This window comes from Dipteris shenzhenensis, chromosome 26 (assembly GCF_047967505.1).
Source record: "Dipteris shenzhenensis isolate YYH24624 ecotype China chromosome 26, Dip_SZ_1.0, whole genome shotgun sequence".
NCBI lineage: Eukaryota > Viridiplantae > Streptophyta > Polypodiopsida > Gleicheniales > Dipteridaceae > Dipteris > Dipteris shenzhenensis.
Genome location: NC_141621.1, coordinates 5191345 through 5211410, shown reverse-complemented (window position 1 = coordinate 5211410; position 20066 = coordinate 5191345). Strand labels below are relative to the sequence as shown.

Below are 20066 nucleotides of genomic sequence, written 5' to 3'. Positions count from 1 at the left end.
GAATGATGCCTATATCTTGAAGGTCACTCGTATCGGAATTTTTGTCTACACGAAACCATTCTCTGTCCCCATAATTTAATAACGCTCTCATTTGCAGAATTCAGGAGGTAGACTCTGAACGTTTGTAGATTGGATTATAATCTTCCACCGACTCCCCTGATTCCATGTGCAGGCTGTCCCACTCAGCTCTGACCTTATCAGTGAACTGTTTAGGCAAGAACTGTTTGAAAAATGCCTTCTTAAACCCTTTTCAATGCCGTGGAGCTGAATCAGCAAGTGTTTGAGCTTTCCACCATGCACTGGTTGTGTCAGTAAGATGCAAGCTGACCATTCGAATCTTAGAAGATTCAGTGAAGTTCACTATGCCAAAAGCTGCATCAAACTGAGTAATGAAATTCATAGCCTGTTCTATCTGGCCTAGGCGGCCATTAAAGTTGGAAAATCTAATTGATTTACCCTCTTCCTTAAATTCACGGGCCTTAGAAGCTTTTGTCTTATGCCTTTTTCTTTTCCAAAATTTAGACTCAGAAGTAGATGTGGAACTGGAACTGGTTGAAGTAGAGGAAGAAGCACTACTGGAAGATCTATGCATGTGCTTCTTTTTCTCTCTCTCTGGACTGAGACCTTCCCCTCTTCTGTCCTCTTTTCTTAATCTGCCCCTTGAGCTGGGTCTTTGGTCTAGGCACATCATAGGTAGCTCTGGGCATCTGCATAGGAAAATTCTTCTTATACTCATCCGTTTGTTGCACGAGATTAGCTACAATCTGTTCCAACTCTGCCTGGCTTTGTTGGACATTTCTCAAGGTTAATTCCCCTGAAGCAGCTCCTTGTCCTGCCTCTGCCATTCTGTCAAGATGCTTAGACTAACAATATCCCTTTGTATAGAATCACTTCAAAGTAATTCTTAGGCATAAACTGTATCTTTCCCTTTTTCTTAACAGTTCACAGGCATAGCACAGACTGTCTACTGATTCCCCAAATTTTTGACAGAACTGTACTTTCTTCCCCCTTTAAAAAAAGAAAAAGAAAATTAGAGGCATAAACAAACTGTTGCTGCTCTGTTTCTTTTTTTAAAAAATACTGATTAACTAGCCAAGTTGGTTAATTGTGGTCTAGTTAACTGCCACATCAACTACTGTGTTGGCTGCCATGTAAGCACTTCACAGACTTGAACGCACAACAGTCCGTGTCACAAGTATCTCTTTTAATCTACTGAGGAATTTTCCATATACTCCATGACCGAGTAGTGATATTACTCAAGCATTTGGCAAAACTGTTTTTCTTGTGTTTCTATGCAGGGGAGCAGGTCCGCAGTCTCAGATCCCAGGATGGCAGCCCCCGTTCTGCACCAGAGGAGGTCATGGAGATAGCGACAGATTACTTCAGGACTCTCTTTCAGCAGGAGCAGTTGGCCCCACGTGCACGACACTGCAGAGAGGAGGTGTGGAGACATACCCCGCGCCTCGTTCAGCCCAGGATGCAAGAGACCCTCCTGGCTCCTTTCACTACCACAGAGATGAGGGATGCAGTCATGTCAGTAGATGGGCAGAAATGCCCAGGAGAGGACGGTCTTTCTAGAGCATTCTTCACCACCTTTTGGGACCAAATTCAGCAGCCTCTTCTCGCAGCATTCCAGCACATTTTCAGCAGTGGTAGGATGCCGGAGTGCCTCTCAGCAGGGCTGGTTTGCCTCATCCCCAAAGGGGGCGACCGCCAGGAGATCCGACAGTGGCGCCTGATCACCCTTTTCCCTACAGCTTACAAAATCCTCAAATCAGACTTTGCTATGAGTTGCAGCTTCTCCAAAGTTACACAAGAGTCCAGACCATCAAATCGCAAGGCAAATAACTTTTCCAACCAGGCCTCACCTAAGCCTGGATCTATGCAATTCAAAACCTATCCAAGCATTGCATGTTAGATGCATAAAATATAACAAGAAGAAGAATGAAACTCTCACCTTTCCCATCCTGTCAGCAATTCTCTTTTGAATCAGGACGCGTTGCTTTCCTTTAGCTTCTATTCTTTGGTCTATAGGCATCTTTGTGGATATCTTATCAATTGCTTTTTTAAGCTCTGTATTGTACTCAACCTACACAAAATATTTCCTTTTATAGAAAGAAAAGGAATGAAAGAGAATAAGCACCAAGAGAAGTGTAGCATTAAACCTGAAAGACCAATCTTGCAAGATAGCCTCTTGTCAATGGAAACCAAGGCCTTTTTCCTTTACTCTCATGAGCCCTCCAGTTCTCTATGGATTTTACTTCATTAGGAGACAATGATTTCATAAATATCGTAGGATCACGCTCACAAATGTTGTGTGCATTTATGAGTGTCTCGGAGGCTAGGTTTGACGATGGCATGCTCATTCATACTACAAGACACATCAAAAGATTAGTTCATTTGTACAAAATAAAAATAATGAAGGTAAAGAATTATACAACACAAAATAATGAAAGAAAAAAAGGTATCAAAGTACTTACGAATTCATGCGCCGTAGGCCAGCCAATAGAGCAATCTCACTTATTTTTCTAGGATCAATTATCGTGCAAACCACTCTTATGTGTCGTTTTTTGTTTGTAGGAAAGATATCCTTTATAACACTCATCCAAGCAGTAGTCCTATGATTTCCCTCCCAAACAAAAAACATCCTTCTTGACATAAATTTAAATTCATGACTTGATAGCAAGTCATTCTCAAACTCTTCATCAACATCTCTCCAAGTGGGAGACCACCTCTCCATCATATCATCTGTCACTACTACCTCCTCTCCATTACTTTTGCAAACGGACACTATGAAAAATCCTTTCTCTGGAAGGTAGCCCTCCACTTGGAATGCGCTTTTTAGTGAAGACACATCATCACGCAGTCCTCATACTCGTGCATAGGGGATCAATCTACATAATGGAATGCAAGGACAATGATCTGAATCAAGCATCCTACATTTTCCAATCACATCACCTCCTCCTTTTACTTGCACTTCAGTGTCATCCAATTCAACCTCCTCCAATCTTGGTCCTTCATCTCTTGGAGCAGAGGATGTATCAGGCTCAGAACCTGCTGCACTCCCTGGTTCTTCTGTCCCACCTACTGATGATTGGGCAGGGGGATCTATTTTCTTTCCTCTTGCTAACTTTGGAGGCAGAGCCTCTTGAGGCTTTTTACCTTTCCTTCCAGTCATCCTGAAATGAAATACAAAATAACACCTTTTCATACACTGGTTACATATGAAATGAGATTGCAAGACAATGAAAATCTAATCCAAGAGCAAATATAACATAGCAAACTATAGAAAAAATCTATTGTTCACAGCACATGCTATTCTTCTCCAAAACATTCTATGAAGATCAAGAGTTCAATGTGAGCACAACTGTTAAATTTTTTAAACACTAATCAAAGACATGTTTACACTATCATTTTGAACACATGCATTTAGGGTCTAGTTTATCTTAGAGCCAACAATCAAACTGCTATACTATTAAAGATACATAGAGCTAACAGTCAAACTAATATACTATTATTGATACATAGAGCTAACATTCAAACTCCTATACATAGATGTGTATAAAGGAATATCTAAACATATTTATTTATCTTTATACACATGTCTTTATTTATCTTTAAACACATCTGTTTTCACATATTTATGCATATGTCTGCATATCCTTTTCTATGTACAAATAAGAAAACACATGTAAATAGTTTTATGTATGCATGTATAAACTTATCTATGTATGAATTTATATCTGCATATACATACATAACCTCTCAAACTCTCAACCCCATATAGCACTCATTTGCTAATGGAAGAGACCGCATCTTCCATGCATATGCTTACATTTACAACAGACTTCCATATATACATCTTGACATTTTCATACATGACATATGGACACAAATAAATATACAATAAATGTATAACACACATACATGTCTATGAATACTTAAGCATGTCTATTTATATACATGCGATCTTTTGGGGGATTTCTCCAATATTCCATAAACTCTCACCCCCTTCCATAGAGGACTTTCCTTAATCAAGGAGTTCCTCCTTTAACTTGAGGCATGATTCAAGAATGTAGATTAAAAGCAAAAGCATACAATGTGTTGGCAAAATCATCCTTGTGGTCAAAATAACTCGCAGAATTGAAAGCTACATAGATGACATTTATGTCGACCTTATATCTACTCAACTCTTTCTCTTTAAAATCTTATGTCCAAAGAGCATTCATATATAATAAAAATCTTAAAATGTATAGGTTGAATGCAACTGTGAAAGCACACATTAGTAGTGTGCATTTTAGTGCTATTTCTACCAAAATGGACAGCGCGTCAACACGTTGTCCATTTCAGTGAAAAGGGCATATAAAATGCTACCCCAATACAAGGCCACTATTGAGCAAGACTTGACACAAGATGGCTTGACACAGTAACTCTGGGATTTGGAAGCGAACTTTATTTTCAAGTCACCATGCAGGTCAAAAAGTGTGGGAGCATTCTTGATCCGAACAACCAATCTTATTGTAGGAAGACTGTTGCAAGTGTGGGAGCATATCAATGTCCTAAACTGTGAAGCTTTTTCTACCAAAAAAGACAGCGCGTTGACACGCTGTCCATTTTGAAGCAAAAAACATATGAATGCCACCCCACTGAAAGCCTATTATGAAGCATAAAAGAGGCCAATTTTGATGCTTGGGATACCAAAATGGATAGCGCCGCTGCCCATTTTGGTGTCACAAGCATCAAAATTTCCTTCTTTACTCAAATATGAAGGTGGTACATGAAAGATACAAGGTGGTCAACACGCTATCCATTTCAATGAAAAGGGTATCCAAAATGCTCCTACAAATGCTCCTACAAATGCTTAACACAATTTCGAAATCAATTTGAGGATGTGAGGAGAAGAAGGATTCACAATTTCAAAATCAATTTGAGACAGATAGACATGAATCGATGAAAGTTTTTAAAGTTTTAGTATACCTCCAATGCTTTTTAGTATACCTCCTTTGACATGATTCTAATCTACTATCCATGAGAAAGGGCAGCGCGTTGACGCACTGCCCTTTTTCATGAAAAGTAGATCAAAATCAAAGACGCGCTGCCCTTTCTCATGGAAAGTAGATCAAAGAGGACCCAATGATTTTGATCTACTTTCCATGAGAAAGGGCAGGGCGTAGTGTTATCCCAATGCTTTTTAGTATACCTCCTTTGACATGATTCTAATCTACTTTCCATGAGAAAGGACAGCGTGTTGACGCGCTGTCCTTTCTCATGAAAAGTAGGTCACAAAAAGAGATGATTTTGATCTACTTTCCATGAGAAAGGGCAGCGTGTCAAAAGGGTAGCGCATTGTCTCATGGAAAGTAGATAAAAAAAAGAGATGATTTTGATCGACTTTCCATGAGAAAGGGCAGCGCGTCCTTTCTCATGGAAAGTAGATCAAAAGAGTGTAGATCAAAAGAGTGTCCTCTTTTGATCTACTTTCCATGAGAAAGGGCAGCGCGTCCCTTTCTCATGGAAAGTAGATCAAAAGAGGGTAGCCTCTTTTGATCTACTTTCCATGAGAAAGGACGCGCTGCCCTTTCTCACTGAAAGTAGATCAAAAAAAGGATGTGGAATTCTTGAAAACAAAAGCGTGGGCGAGGAGTGTGTACCTTGGCGGGAGAGAAGGTGGAGCGTGGAAGGAGATCAAGGGAAGATCAAAAGGCCAACGATGACTGCCAACGACGATTGCCAACAACGACGACTGCAGCGGGGGATGCAATGCTCAATGCCATAGCCTTGCTCGCCGATGGAAGATGTAGACAGGGAGGAACGTCCCCCCGAACATGCAGGCTAGAAGGAGCAAGGAATGGCCCCTCAGAACGAGGTTGGTCCCAAGATCCAAGCTCTCCCACGGGTGGAGAATGGACATGCAGACAAAGCTGCATAAGAACTCAGAGAGGTCCCCAGCTGCAAAACAGGAAACGAAGGCGAAGCGGAAGCGGAAGCGGAAGCGGAAAGGGAGGGAGAAGCGGAAGCGGAAACAACTTCAGTGACTGCTCACCTCAGTAAACAACTGCAACAAAGCTCCCCACAGGCTTCATGCTTCAGAACTCCCCACAGCTACATTCCACACGACCAACAAAAGAAGCATCAGTAACCAAAGAGAGATGACATGCTTTTATATGCTTTCAACGTCTCATGGTTTCGAGCACACAGAGGATGAAGAAAGGCAAGAACGACTTGATTTGAGAAGGACCGGATGTTCGTGGATGGCGAAAGGACTTACGTAACGTGAAGGAACGTCCCATTGACGATTTGGGAAGATACCTTACGTCTAACAGCAAGGCTCCTCAAACCATTGACTCAAACCTTCAACGAAGGCTGAGGAAATGAAGGCAGAGGAAACGAAGTCGACGAGGAAGCAACGAAGGGAGAGGAAACGAAGTCGAAGAGGAAACGAAGGCGAAGCTGAAGCGGAAGCAGAAAGGGAAAGAGAGAGAAGAGGAGCGGAAGCGGAAAGAGAGAAGGGAGGGAGAAGAGGAGAGAGCAAAAACAAGCCAGTCGTGGCTACGAAGACCAAAAACAAAGTGCAGTTGTAGTAGCTACGGGCAAGTAATAGCTATAAGGGAGTCGCGCAGGAGCTGGGACGGCCAAGTGAATGCAAGTAATAACTGTAAGGGAGTCACGCAGGATCAGTGAGGCCACTGCAAACAACGCTACGTAGGAAGTAGCATATAATAAGGGTGGCTCTTATGGCCACAGGGAGAGAAGCAAGCAAGAACCATGCAATTCTAAAGAACCATGCAGTTCATAAAGAAGCAAAGAACAAGCTGTTTAGAGAGAGCTAGTTTAGAATGAGCCAGTCGTGGCTACGGAAAGGGAGGAGCGAGGAGAAGCAGTGCGGTAGACGAGAGAGCTCAAAGGTTTCCTGACGAGATCATTTTATATCTTTCAACAGAGATGGACCGAGAATACCTTTGTAATTTTGCATAGTTTGTATCGGTCTTCCATTAGCCAATTTCCAAGGAACCTTGTGAATCCGACGAACGTGGGTGGGAACGTAAAGGTGACTAATTCACAACGGTGCGACGTTCCATCTTGACAAACAACCTACGTAGGCAACAGAACTGGCATCAATTTCAGCTAATCGGGATGGTTCCAATGCGAAGCCTACCGAGAGACATACACTCGGGTGAGCGATTTTTTACAACCGAGAGCTGAAAAGTGACTTCTGTGAAGCGGAGAAAAGAGAAATGAGGGGAGGATGAAACAAATCCGGAAAGCTTTCCCCTTACTAGTACCCACTGCTTCGTGCACCTTCCAACATCTTCAAGGTAATTATGACTGGTAAGGAACACGAAGAAACATAACACTAGTACAATAAATCGATCAGAGATAAGAACGCATAACATCACCACAACAACTGGCTTCCTGGGCAAGGCTCAGCCATGTCTGCAAAGAGATTAAAATGAGAAACACACTGAAGCATGTACCCTTCTCAAACTGGCCACTGCTAGTGTCCATGGAATCACCATACGCTTGCTGTGCATTTCTAAACAAAACGATCAGAGCACACGAGAATCCAAGCATGGGCAAAGACTTTCCTATTTGCAGACCTTCCGATCTCTTGTAGACGAATACCAACCTAGCATGTCGCCTGGCATCAGCGAGACCAAGCACTAGAATAGAAGTTCCAAACAGTCGTGGCTATAGAAAGGGAAGCAGAAGGATTAAGTTCACAAAATGACGTAGTATCGTCTCTTTCAAAACTATGGGACGCGTAAGATTTCAGAGGACTAGCTGCTGCTGCTCGATATGCCTGGAATGCGGCTTCGTCTCGAAACAGGTTCTACCTACAGTGGCAGCGCTGTTTGAGCAATCAAGCAAGCAACCCAACTGAAAAGTGGTCTAATATATCCAAGCAGGCAGTGCGTTCAAGGAACCCATTCACGATACGAGGCGGGGGTGATTTGATGAAGCGAACCCATTCACGATGATACAAGGCGGGGGTGGAAGCCAAAGAAATGGCACAAGGGAGCGACGACTAGGAGGGGTGGCAAGAGAAAGAAGGGGTAGGGGAGGAAAGGTAAAAGAAAGAAGAGAAAGGAGAGAGCGAGGAGCGAGGAAAGGGAGCTAAGGTCGCTCGCGATGTCGAAGCTAGTGTTCCTTTACTACTGCTACATACGGTGCAAAGCTTCGATTTCGTGAGAGATGGAGAAGAGGAGTAAGCATGCAATGTCGCCTTTCTCTTATCTTACGAATTCAAACACGATCAGATACTGCAAGCGACCACAATGGAGAGCGCCAGTCTTCCGGTGTAGCAAAGGCTTGCATGTTCTTCCGGTGTAGCGAAGGTTGCTCGCATGGATGTAGGTGGCGAGGCCGAGGAGGAGATGAAGAAGAGGAGGAGGAGAAGCTATGGAGGAACTTGCAATGGAGAGAGCTGTAACGTTACAGAAGTGGCAGAGCTGTAACGTTAAGAGCATTTGTTAAGAGCTGTTTCCGCGCCAATGTTCCTCTACTAAATCTTGACTATACTTCATTCTGTTCATATTGACAGAAGGTAACGGTTCATATTGATTCGGTTCCTTTCTTGTTAATCCAACTAAGCTCACTGGTTTCTTGCAAGTTCATTGAGTAGAGAGGCTATTGCATTCCTCGATCTTTCAAGAGATATATGACAATCATATCTCTTACAACAAATGAGTACTTGGAAAGAAGAACTAGCTGGATGGGAAATAAGTACTTGGAAAAGAAGACCTAGTAATCTTTCACAGCCTACTTGTCTCCTTGCATTTTAATGAATGTGAGAGCCTAGTACACTGAGCATACTGAAGTGCACTATGTACAGTGCAGTGTACACTGAGCATACTGAATTGCACTATGTACAGTGCAGTGTACACTGCATATATTGTACACTAGTGCAGTGTCCACTATAGCCCATCTTTGCAGCCCGTCTTTAATAACTGTGATCACATCCAACCTTGCATGCCTAACCCATGTGTTACTAACTAATGCTATCATTACTTAATTAATATTCTAGTTTTGTAGGCAATGATATTAAATTTTTTCTCTGACCAGATTCGTGTTTGCAAGTTATGGAGCCTTTATTCAGATTACCATCTTGTAAAATGATTACCATTTTCATGGAAAAGAAACAGGATATTATGAACCATGTCATGGAGCCTTTATGAAGATAATTGTGACGGCGTCATCTAACTCGCCACCTACATGTCTTCTCTTCTTTTGTCATCTCTTCATTTCTATCAACATCTTCTCTTCCGCTGCCATGTCCTCTTCTATCAACCTCTTTTCTTCTATTTCCATCTCTTGTGCTTCCATTTGCTCTTCTGATGCCACCTCTTCTCTGGCAATGTCATTTTTTATCACAATCTTCTACTGGCTACATCTTCTTTTGTAAATGAAGAGCCGCTAGCTATTCTAGAGCTCCGTCTTCTTTTGCACTTGCAAATTGATGAAATTATTCTCGTAGTGGGTGGTGCTAATCCTTTAGTGTTCATTTGTGCATCTAAAACATGCCTACATCTGTGTTCATTCGCTTTGGAGAATCAGAAACATTGTCCATTCGTTATGACACTCCTTTATTGGAGGTCTCCCTAGTAGATCTCAAGGAACACTTTCACCTTGCGGATGAGGAGATTAGTCTACATCAAGAAATCGGAGTGGATGACATTGCCATAGTGCTTCCCTTGGTGGACTTGGAGGACGGTCAAAAAGGGTACAAGATCAATGGAAAACAACATTCAACCTTCAGAATTGAGGTGATAAGAAGGAAAGATTCTCATAGTGACTTGGCAAAATGCTGAAGTGAATAGTGTTATTTCACTTATAGAGAAGATGCCTTTGAATAGTTCTTTGCATGTTGCATTAACTTCTGCAGTTAGAGTTGAGAAGGTTGATGAACTGCCTAAAACTTATGATGGGTATGTTGTCTTTGAACTCCCCCCATTGCCTGATGGATCTCCAATGTCTGGAATGGAACAAAATGCTGATGGTCATGTATGGACAAAATATTCAACATGTTCACAAGACTTTTTCAATGGAATTGTAAGGATGAGTAGATGTTTTGGATACTTGAGATGCTGTAACGTTCATTGTCCTTACCTTGAACGAATGGGAGTTCTGAATGATACACAATGGAAGGGAAAGCTTAGGAAGCCACCTGTGCCTGGTCCAATTGATCCAACCTTGGGATCAATTGTCTGCAAGCATTGTTTGGAAATCCCAGAGTGTGTTTATCAATGTAGTGCTATCATATATTATTGCTTGCCTCATGAAAGAGCGAAGACGACAAGATGTGCTGTGCATGTTGGGTTCCATGACCATCCTGTTGAGAAAGGAAAAAGTCGTGCAAAGGAATTTCTAGTGGATGATCTTGTTTCAATGCGTGCTAGGCTAAATGCAAATTCATCTTGCAAAAACATTGAGGTCTCAGTTACACAAGACCTTATGATGGATATGTTGCTTGCAAAGGAGGAGGTCGCTATGGAACCTTTAGATTACCAACAATTTGAAGAGGTTTTGGATACAATCACACCAATGACACAAAGGAGAAGGCTTCAGAGAATAGTGCAGAGTGCAAGATGTGATGCTAGAGGAGGAGATGGTGAAATGGATTCAATACTAGGTTTGAAAAAGAGATGCAAATATCCATATGTGCAAAGTATCTTATTTCCTGGGCAGTTGCAAGATGAACAACAACCACATATTTTCAAAATGTCGACCATTGGTCCAGGATCAGGGGTTGATTTGGTGAATTGAATGCGGCCAGGAGGTAGCCTTGGATCACAATGGGTGCATTTTGACCACGTCCATCGAGTAAAAGGATGGTCAACTATGGGTGCTCATGTGTATGACCCTTACATAAGGAAACTCTTAACAATAGCTATATGTGAATTCAAGGTGGAAGATACCCATGCACAAGTGCAATTCTGGAAGCTTTTGAATAGTCAGATGGAGAAGAATGGTTTGAACCACCTGAATTCCGAGGATTCATGGCAGATGGAGCAGGAGCAAATTGGCTTTCTATCCGCACAGTTTACAATGGTGGGCCTGAAAATGTAATGGAGGGTAAAGAAAGGACTTGTGGTTTTCACTGGGAGATGAGCATGGTTGAGCATACCAAAAGATGCATTAAGCCACAATTTCAGGAGGAGCATAAGGTTCTATGTAGGAAATGGAGGGAGGCAACGACAGCTGCTTCTACAGATCAATGCAAGAGAACATTGACCTTGTATTGGTCTCCATTGCATGTGAAAGAGGGTGAGTTGCCAGCACTCCACACATGGTTGGGTTGGTGGGATGTTAGAGTCAACCAATGGGGGGGAATGTTTTTGCAGCAAGAGAAAAATTCTGGGTTTGTTCCTACAGTAAATCTTTTGGAGACAAAACACTCTAGCATGAGAGCAGCACATGGGTATGCAAGACACATAACATTGTATGAAGCTTGTGCTGTAGATCTTGCAATGAGTGTCCTTCAGAGTGCTCACTATAATGCCTTTTTGAATGGAAAACACTTGGGTACAGGTCTGAATTTGGATGTTCTACGACAAAGAATACTTGATGGTGGTGGATCTAGTAAAGGAGATAGAAATCGGCTTGTTGATTTGTCACACACTGTGATTGAAGAGGCTGGGTTACACTCTCCAGAGATGGATAGACCGATGATAGAACCGATGAGTATGAGAAGAAAGAGGAGTTCTACATGTTCAACTGTGGTCCATGCACTTGATAGTCATCGCCCTAAATACATCACTGTCACTACAAAGAGAGTGATTGGAAAAAGACGACAACTTGATTTTTTAAATCCTACAAACTAGGTAGTTTGTAGAGAGGCAAATATTCATGATGCCAATTGGGCAATTAGGAGAAGTGAAGCACATAGTGTTGTCACATGCTTTGGTTACTTGATAGAAAGTCGGAGACGGTGTGGGCAATGATCAATGCGCTTGGTAGAAGTGCAAGCAATGGTGTGCCAGTGCCTTGCTTTAAGGGAAGAAGGCAACATTCCAATGGATTGATAGAACAATTTGTTTGGTTTTGCAATAGTACTGTGACCCATACATGGAAGGTGGATAATTCCATTCAGGGTGTTCCTGGAAACTCTCCAGGTGTGTGGAAGGTTGCATGTGGGACATCAATTACTGTGGATGAGAGGGAGACCCTAGTAAGGGCAGGATTTTTATTTGAGACTGATGATGCTATTGGTGTCATGAGCTTCCCATCTCGTATGCAAAAAATATGTACGCCAAGCCATGTACGCCCATCTCATCGTGATGGAAAGCTTGTGTCATGGAGAACTAGGTTGAATAAAGAATTCAAAGAAAGGATAAGCAAGGCAGTTGCAGAAAATGGGGAGGTTGTAAGAGAGAGCACTATTATTCCAAATGAGGTGCATCTTTTCCACATTCGTACATCAGGTTCAATTTCCAAGGGGCTAACATACTGTGTCTCAATTTCAGAATTCCCACGTTGTACGTGTCTTGATTTCACTCAAAGGGAGACAAGTAAAACTCCTTATATGCCTTGCAAGCACATATACTTTGTGTTCATTGTAGTGCTGGGATTGAGTGATACAGTGCATCAGTTTATGCATCAAGCAGCGTTGACTAAGATTGAGTTGTTTCAAGCACTGGTTGGAAAAAGAAATCCATCTTCCATAGACTAGGTGATGTGAAAGACATTTTGTTGTTATTTGCTGAACATGCAGATTATAGAGGTAGGGATCCTTCTATGTTTTTGTAATGGAAGTAAGGATATACTTCTGCAAGCATTAGAGGCAAGATATGTCAGCCTTTAATGTGAATAGTAGAAGATGCAATAGATGTAATGTGCTTTTTTGCTCTACATGCCTTCCATTTTTTGGATCAGATGTTTGGAAGATGTACTTCTGCAAACATGGAAGGCATGATATGTACATGTAGTATGAGCACGTTTTGGCTATATTCTACCTGCTCCTATGTTGTTGTCTCTCCATAAGGATTTCAGTGTGAAAGTAAGGAGAGAAAGGTATTTAATATGATGTGTAGGCTACTCCTTTTCTTTGGATGGGTGTATGGAGGAAGATACCAAGTATGGGTAGGAAGGATATGTGTAGTCTGATATTTGTCTTCATGATGCATGTATGGAATATGTAATCATATAAGCATGGCAGGCATGATATGTAATGTAAAACTTGTGTGCAATGTTAGTTCTTTTTCAAATCTCATATTCAGTACCACTATGTGTTTGTTTGCCAAATTTATTGTAATGTAAATATATGAGAAAGAAGGAGATATGCAATTCAAAAAATGTGCCCTCTAAGTAGTCTTTGTTTTTGTGAATCATATATTTTATATACTATTGAATCTCTCTCCATAATGAGTCTAATGTGATAGCATGAGAAGGAAGGAGGGAAGCAATATCATTTTGGGGCATGACTCTTCTCTCCAATGAAATTTGATTAATCATATAGTGGATCAAGGGCTGCTCGCTTGCCTGTTGTTTAATCACGCTCGCTTAATTGGGCTCGCTCGCTCTTTAGTAATCCTCTCTTTTTGTGGGGACTCTGATGAGCATGATGGCATGAGGAGAACAAATAGGACGCTCTGTCATCAAAAACAGATGCATCAGAGGATGTTTCGAGGCATAGACCATGCTAGTTTTTCCCTGTCTGGTCATTTGTTACTTCCAAATTGAACCCCCATCACAACGGATAGTGTAAGGCATTGCAAGGTGTGCACTTGGCCATGGACTAGATAGCCTATGACACTTGGCAATGTTATGAAAGTAAGTCATAATCCACCAGCTTTGAGTGGATCATTTCATGTGACCTGATGCCATGCATGGGATGAAGCAGTAGTCATAGAATTTATCTTCGGTAGATTAATTGGTGTGTACATCCATCAAAATTTATTAGTTGTTTCAATTATCCAATGATTACCAGATAGTGGAGTCACTTTGCATGGTTTTGATTGGACTATATTTCCTTCTCTTTGGATTTTGTAGACACGTCATATGTTTGGTTTTCTTGGTTGTATTATCAAAAATAAAAAAGCTGGGAAACTCCGTCCTGATTTCATGAACTCTTATGTTGGTCCATCTCTCTCTCTCTCTCTCTCTCTCTCATGTGTGTGTTCCATTCTCTTGCTACTGCAAGCCCCATCTCCTTCATCATTTCCAACTTTATATCAGAGTGAGATTGTGAGGCTAGGGATTATAGTTTTTTTTCTTTTTTGACACTTGAAGAGAGAAGGAAGCATAGATGAAGAGAAGGAGAGAGCTGTGGAAGCTCTTAGAAGGAGCGTAGAAACCAGAATCCTGGAAGCTTCAAAGGTTACAAACCGCTACGAGCAAAAGTGAAGTTAGCAACATTATCTTGACGACTAGCTGCTTAAATTGTTTTCAAGAAGTTCCTTATACTTTTACAGGCCCTCCCCTCCTCATTCCTATATCCACCAGACTTCAGCCTTCAGCCTCCAGCCTCGAGCTACCTGGCTTCCACTGACGCAGTGCAGCAGCGTGGAGATCTCAGCCAAGACGGAGGAGGATTGTGTCCAGGTTTCTGGAGCTTGTAAGCAGCCTTGCTGCCCGGATCTTGGTGCTCATCTTTGAGCGTGTTTTGTCCACATCTTTGTGGAAGAATATAGCTGGCCTCTTTCTCCATATCTGCCCCTCTCTTGCTATACTTTCTTTGTGTCTGATTCGAGATCTATTTCCAGCATCTTGAGCAATCCTTCCTTTCCGCTGCGTGTCCGTGGTTTGAGCGATTCTTACAGTGAATTCCAAGTTCCAACATGGTATCAAATCTAGAGTTGCTACTCTAGTGGTCTTCTTGAAGGAAGAAGCAACTTCATCGCAAAGAAAGCCTCGTTTCAAGATCAAAAGGTTGCTGGTTTTGCTCTTCCATAGGAGCAAATCTACTACAGCAAAGATGTCGAAGTCGCAAGCCTCTTCATCCACTGCTCTTCCTTCCTCTTGCTCCTCTCATATTCCCTCTTCATTCATCCCTAACTTTGGGGAGTCTGGGAAGCTGGATGGGATGAATTATCCTATCGGGAAGGTTATTCGGAGTCATCTCGTGACTCGGAAGTTGTGGGCATACAACAAGAGTGAATCTAAAGCCAGAGGATGTGAATGACAACAAAGAGAGGTTACTTGTACCCGTGGATCCGGAAAATCACGACATGGGATGATAGAGATGCCTAGGCCCTTGCGATGCTCATAGGGACGACAACAAACTCGGTGATTACTTATATCCAGATAGCAGAGACGGCGGTGGAGGCCTGGCTCATCTTGAAGGACTTGTATGAGACAGACAACACAGCTCGTATTCTTACTCTCCAGCATCAGCTCTACAATTTGGACATGAATGAAGGCGACAATGTCCATGACCACTTGACGAAGGTCAAAGTGGTGTGGCGGCGGCAGTTGGTCAGAAGGTAGACTCGAGTCAGCTGGCACTGTTGATACTTCACAAAATACTTAGAACCTTCAAGGGCTTCGTGACAACCGTCACTGTAGGAGAGAGGACGAAACCTCTCACATTTGAAGAGATTTGCCCGTTGCTATTGCAGGAGGAGGCTCGTGAGAACCTGTACAACCAAGCAGACAACAAAGCATTCGTGGTAAAGGACAAGCCTAGTAAGGGCAAGTCCAAGGACTCCAAGGGCAGGACCGAGGATGCAGAGAGGAAGAAGAAGATGAAATGTTTCTATTGCAAGAAGCCCGGCCACATCGTGAAGGATTGCCGACAGAAGAGGGCAGATCAAAAGCGGAAGGAGTCCAAGAACAAGGAGAAGCCGAACAACCACTAAGCCAATGTCACTACTGGAGAGATCTTCTTGATCAATGGGCATTGCTCTGCTCACGCAGTGAGCGAGGGCAAAGAGGGCTGGTACGTTGACATTGTAGCCTCGAAACACATGTCCAACAACAAAGACTGGTTCAAAGCCATGTCCAGTACTAATCTCAGATCTCAAGTAACGTGGGAGACAGCAGGACATGCCCAGTGAAGGGTTTAGGCAGCATTCCATTCATCACAACCGTGGGTGAGAAGGTAATCAGTTGGGGAAGCACAAGGTGGCGGTACTATTCGCCGATGGTAAGGTCACTATCACCTCCAAGGAGAGTGGATAGGTGGTGGCCCAAGGAGTCGAGGAGAATGAGCTGCTCGATGCCTTACTAGTACATGGGGACAGGGGATGCTCAAAGTTGTGGCCAAGAGGTTTGGGCACATTAACTATGGCACCTTAACAGAGACGCAGAAGTCCAAGATGGTGGATGGACTTCCACCGATTGTTGGCAATGACAGAGTCTGCAAGGCTTGCATGGAGGGCAAGCAACACACTGACACAGGAACAAGTTTTCTTAGGAGGCCACCTCGCGGGCTACGAACCATTGGAGTTGGTCTATTCTGACATCTGTGGGCCTATGTTGACCAACTCCTTTGCAGGATCTCGTTACTCTCTGCTTGATTTCAGCCGCATGACCTAGTTGTTTTGTCTAGCTAGGAGTCTCAAGCTTTCGAGACATTCAAGGGCTCGAAGGCTAGGGTAGAGAAGGAGACTGGGAAGGCCGTCAAAGCTTTTTGTACGGATCGGGGGGGGGGGAGGTCACCTCCACATAGTTCGATGCTTGCTACAAGAGACATGGAATCAAGCGACAGCTTACCACAAAGTTCGATGCTTGCTACAAGAGACACGGAATCAAGCGACAACTTACCACGCACATCCCAGCAAAATGGCGTTGCGGAGCGGAAGCACATGATAGTCACGGAGACAGGTTTGGCCATGTTAAGGGGGAGGAATCTCCCGAAAGCTTGTTCGGGCGAAGCCATGAACGCTTCCTGTCACATGGACCAAGATGAAGGCTGCAGACATGACTCCCTACGAAGCATACTGTGGTACAAAACCAACCATTTCCCATTTGAGGGTTTTCGGTTCTAATGCTTTCGGGCATGTACATAAGGATATTGGGTCAAAAATGGATTCTAGAAGTAGGAAGTGTGTCTTCGCCTCTTCGACCCAATGAGGAAGCAGCTACTCATCAGCAGGGACTTGGTCTTTGAGGAGACAGAGCCCCGGCCTAAAGAGGAGACTCGGGAGCACCCCACGGTAACCCACTGAGGTTGACCATCATGCAAGTGGACCAAGCTGAACCATCCAAGGAAGAGGAGGAGCAGGATGAACCAGAATCGGCACCGTAGGCAGCTCTAGCAGAGAAGAAGCTACCTCAGTGGTATTTGAGGATGAACGGGTGACGGACATCCCCGAGAGTAGTTCCGAAGTGCAGAGATCTCAGTGGAATGTGAAGGCCCCTTCAGCAAACTTTGCACTGGTGGCTCAGCTGGTTGAGCCCGGATCCTTTGAGGAGGCAAAGGATGTTCCAAAGTGACGGGCTGCCATGGATGCCATCTTGAAGAATGACATTTGGGAGTTGGTGGACAAGCCTTCCAAACGGAAGGTAATTGGTACCAAATGGGTGTATAAGCTTAAGTTCAAGTCTTATGGGAGCTTGGACAGGTATAAAGCAAGGTGGGTGCTAAAAAGCTATGCTCAGTCAGAGGGACTTGACTTCGACGAGACCTTTGCCCCCACGGCCAAGATGGTGACGAATTCGGATTCACTGCCCATCATGGATGGCCTATCAAATGGACGTGAAGTCTGCATTTTTGAACGGAACCCTGGAGGAGGAGGTATATGTTGACCAGCCACCTAGTTTTCAAGTTCCAGGGTCCGCTTCAAAGGCATGCAAACTGAAGAAGGCATTATACGGTCTGAAACAAGCCCCGAGGGCATAGTACCAGTGGATCGACAGATTCTTCTCGAAGATCAGGCTACGGCGGAGTCCATCGGATGCCAACCTCTATCTCTTGTTTGAGAGGGGGTTGATGCTGGCACTAATCCTCTACGTGAATGACCTCATACTCACAGGTGATCACTCCGAGAAAATTGCTCAAGTCAAGCATGACGGAGATGACAGACTTGGGGATCCTTCATTATTTTCCTGGGATCGAGGTAAAGCAGGAGAGCAGCCACATATTCATCTCACAGGAGAAGTACTATTGAAACTCAACATCTGTCTCATCATGCTTCCTCTTCATGTGCTTAAATGCCTTTCTGGCAAACTCTGCCTACATGATCTGGTGTGGGACTGAGGGCTTGCTCCAAATCATCCTGGAGCCCGTACTATCCATACAGAGCCTTTCCTACCTTCTTCATATTGGACACATAGATTAAGAAAATATTAGAAGGGATTCATGGTTTCATAGCTCCCTGGATGCTTAATTGAGTTGGCAAATTCCACTAAGTGAGCATGATAGGGCCAAATCCATTACCAATTTTAAAACCAAGTTTTAGAAATACGATATGTTGAAAACACAGATGGCTCTGTAGTAGGTAGTAGGTACCAATCCTGCAACAAAATTTTGCGCACTTTTCAGGAGTTCACGTTTTCAAGATTCTTGGGTCTTGCGACTCATGTTCCAAGGACCTCAAAGCCTTGCTCTACATTATGCAAGAACCTGCCTAAAACATAGAGGAATGAGCTTCAGAGCTCACTGCTCATCTGATTTGTATCTCGTGAGAGGTTGCCTTTGATAAGGAAAAGTCAGGGAAAGAAAGTCAGCAAAGTACTATCTTATAGAAGGACTTGAAGAAGGTTCTTATCACAAGGATCTGGGCTGAAGATGATCCTATATACCAACTTGTGACCATGAAGGTGTACCAAATAGAGGCTGACGTGGACTTTCAAGCTGTTGAACTGTGTTTGCCTATAGACCTAGATGAATCCAGGAACAACTCATCATACAAAGCAAAAATTCATGTGCAATTACAAAGTGTCATTTTGGACCATATGTAGGTGAAATGCATCATTCTCCTAGTCTTCTTCTTTTTGAAGTGATATTCTCATTCAAAAACAAATTACATGAGGTGGTAGAGCAAGGACTTTATCCCTAGCCTTGACAATATGAACAAGGGCGCACGTGTGCTTGCCGCGGGCACTGCCTCTGAATATAATGGTAAGTGGCTGGTAAGTAAAATAGAATGTTTTTTAAGCCTTGTATAAGATTCTTTAGATTTGGGTAGGGAAAAACTAATATGATGTAAAGACATTCTTACTTTGTAACTAAAAGTTATGTACTATGATGTTTTTTAAGCCTTGTATAAGATTCTTTAGATTTGGCATCTCATACATAAAGAAGGTCTACCCATCTACTGTAGCCAAGAACAAACTAGAATACGTTTTATGTCCTAGTCATTTCACATCCAATCACCTATTAAAAATATATAGCTTTGACTCATTTTGTGAAACTAATTGTTTTAAATGCTATTTGATTTTTTACTGGCAACATGAATCATGTTTTTAAGACACTTTAGTATAAAGACTAAATAATTCTCAAGCTTTGTAGAAATGACTTGAGAAACACATAAACTTTGTTCATGTTGTTTTTGTGTTGTCTTGTTTTGTGCTGTATAGGTGGTCGATTTTGTCACGTCTTACAACCTGCTACGTGAAATGGGTTTCCCATCTGATGATATTGCAGGAGCTTTGGCAATGTATGACAATGATAAAGAACGGACTCTCCAACATTTTGTGAAAGGACTTTGATGAAAGTGTGCCAGTTTTGGGCTCTGTAATTTTCGTGTCCTCCAGAAATATAAACGAGAAATTTACATCTTCGAAGAGTCTGTACATTATTTCATGAGGGGCTACCTTCCTAGATTGCAAAAACAATAAGGGCTACGAACTGTATATATTTCTGGCATAAGTGTTGTTCCCATGTGTTAAGCTCCTATCATGATTTTTTGACCCAGTGTGAACTTGTACTGTAAAAATGAGTCTGTTGGATGGATTCACAGGTACAAAACTTGAAGGATGCCATTTCAGTAGTAATCACTTAAAACACATTTGTCACTGCTAAGCCAGACAGCAACTTATGCTTGGGTATTGATGCTTTTATAAAGGTCTCTTGCGAAGTAAGTTGCTTTGCTTTTCTGATTTTCCATTCTGTTGTGTGCCCTTAAAGACTTCGTGTAAAGGTCGCTTCTGTGCGATGTAATATTGCTTTTGTGATTTTCCAT

General features: G+C 42.7%; 1 protein-coding gene across 1 annotated transcript in view; it reads left to right on the top strand.

Annotated features, from left to right (window-relative positions):
- The window catches only part of LOC147884569 (uncharacterized), a gene marked incomplete at its 5' end in the record, with an annotated part of 36540 nt that extends 16745 nt beyond the window's left edge, over window positions 1-19795 (top strand). Inside the window, one exon of the mRNA XM_087398012.1 lies at window positions 19462-19795. Within this exon, the coding sequence (XP_087254138.1) occupies window positions 19462-19593 (132 nt within the window). The remainder of the gene's footprint in view (window positions 1-19461) is intronic.
- Between the last annotated feature and the right edge of the window lie 271 nt (window positions 19796-20066).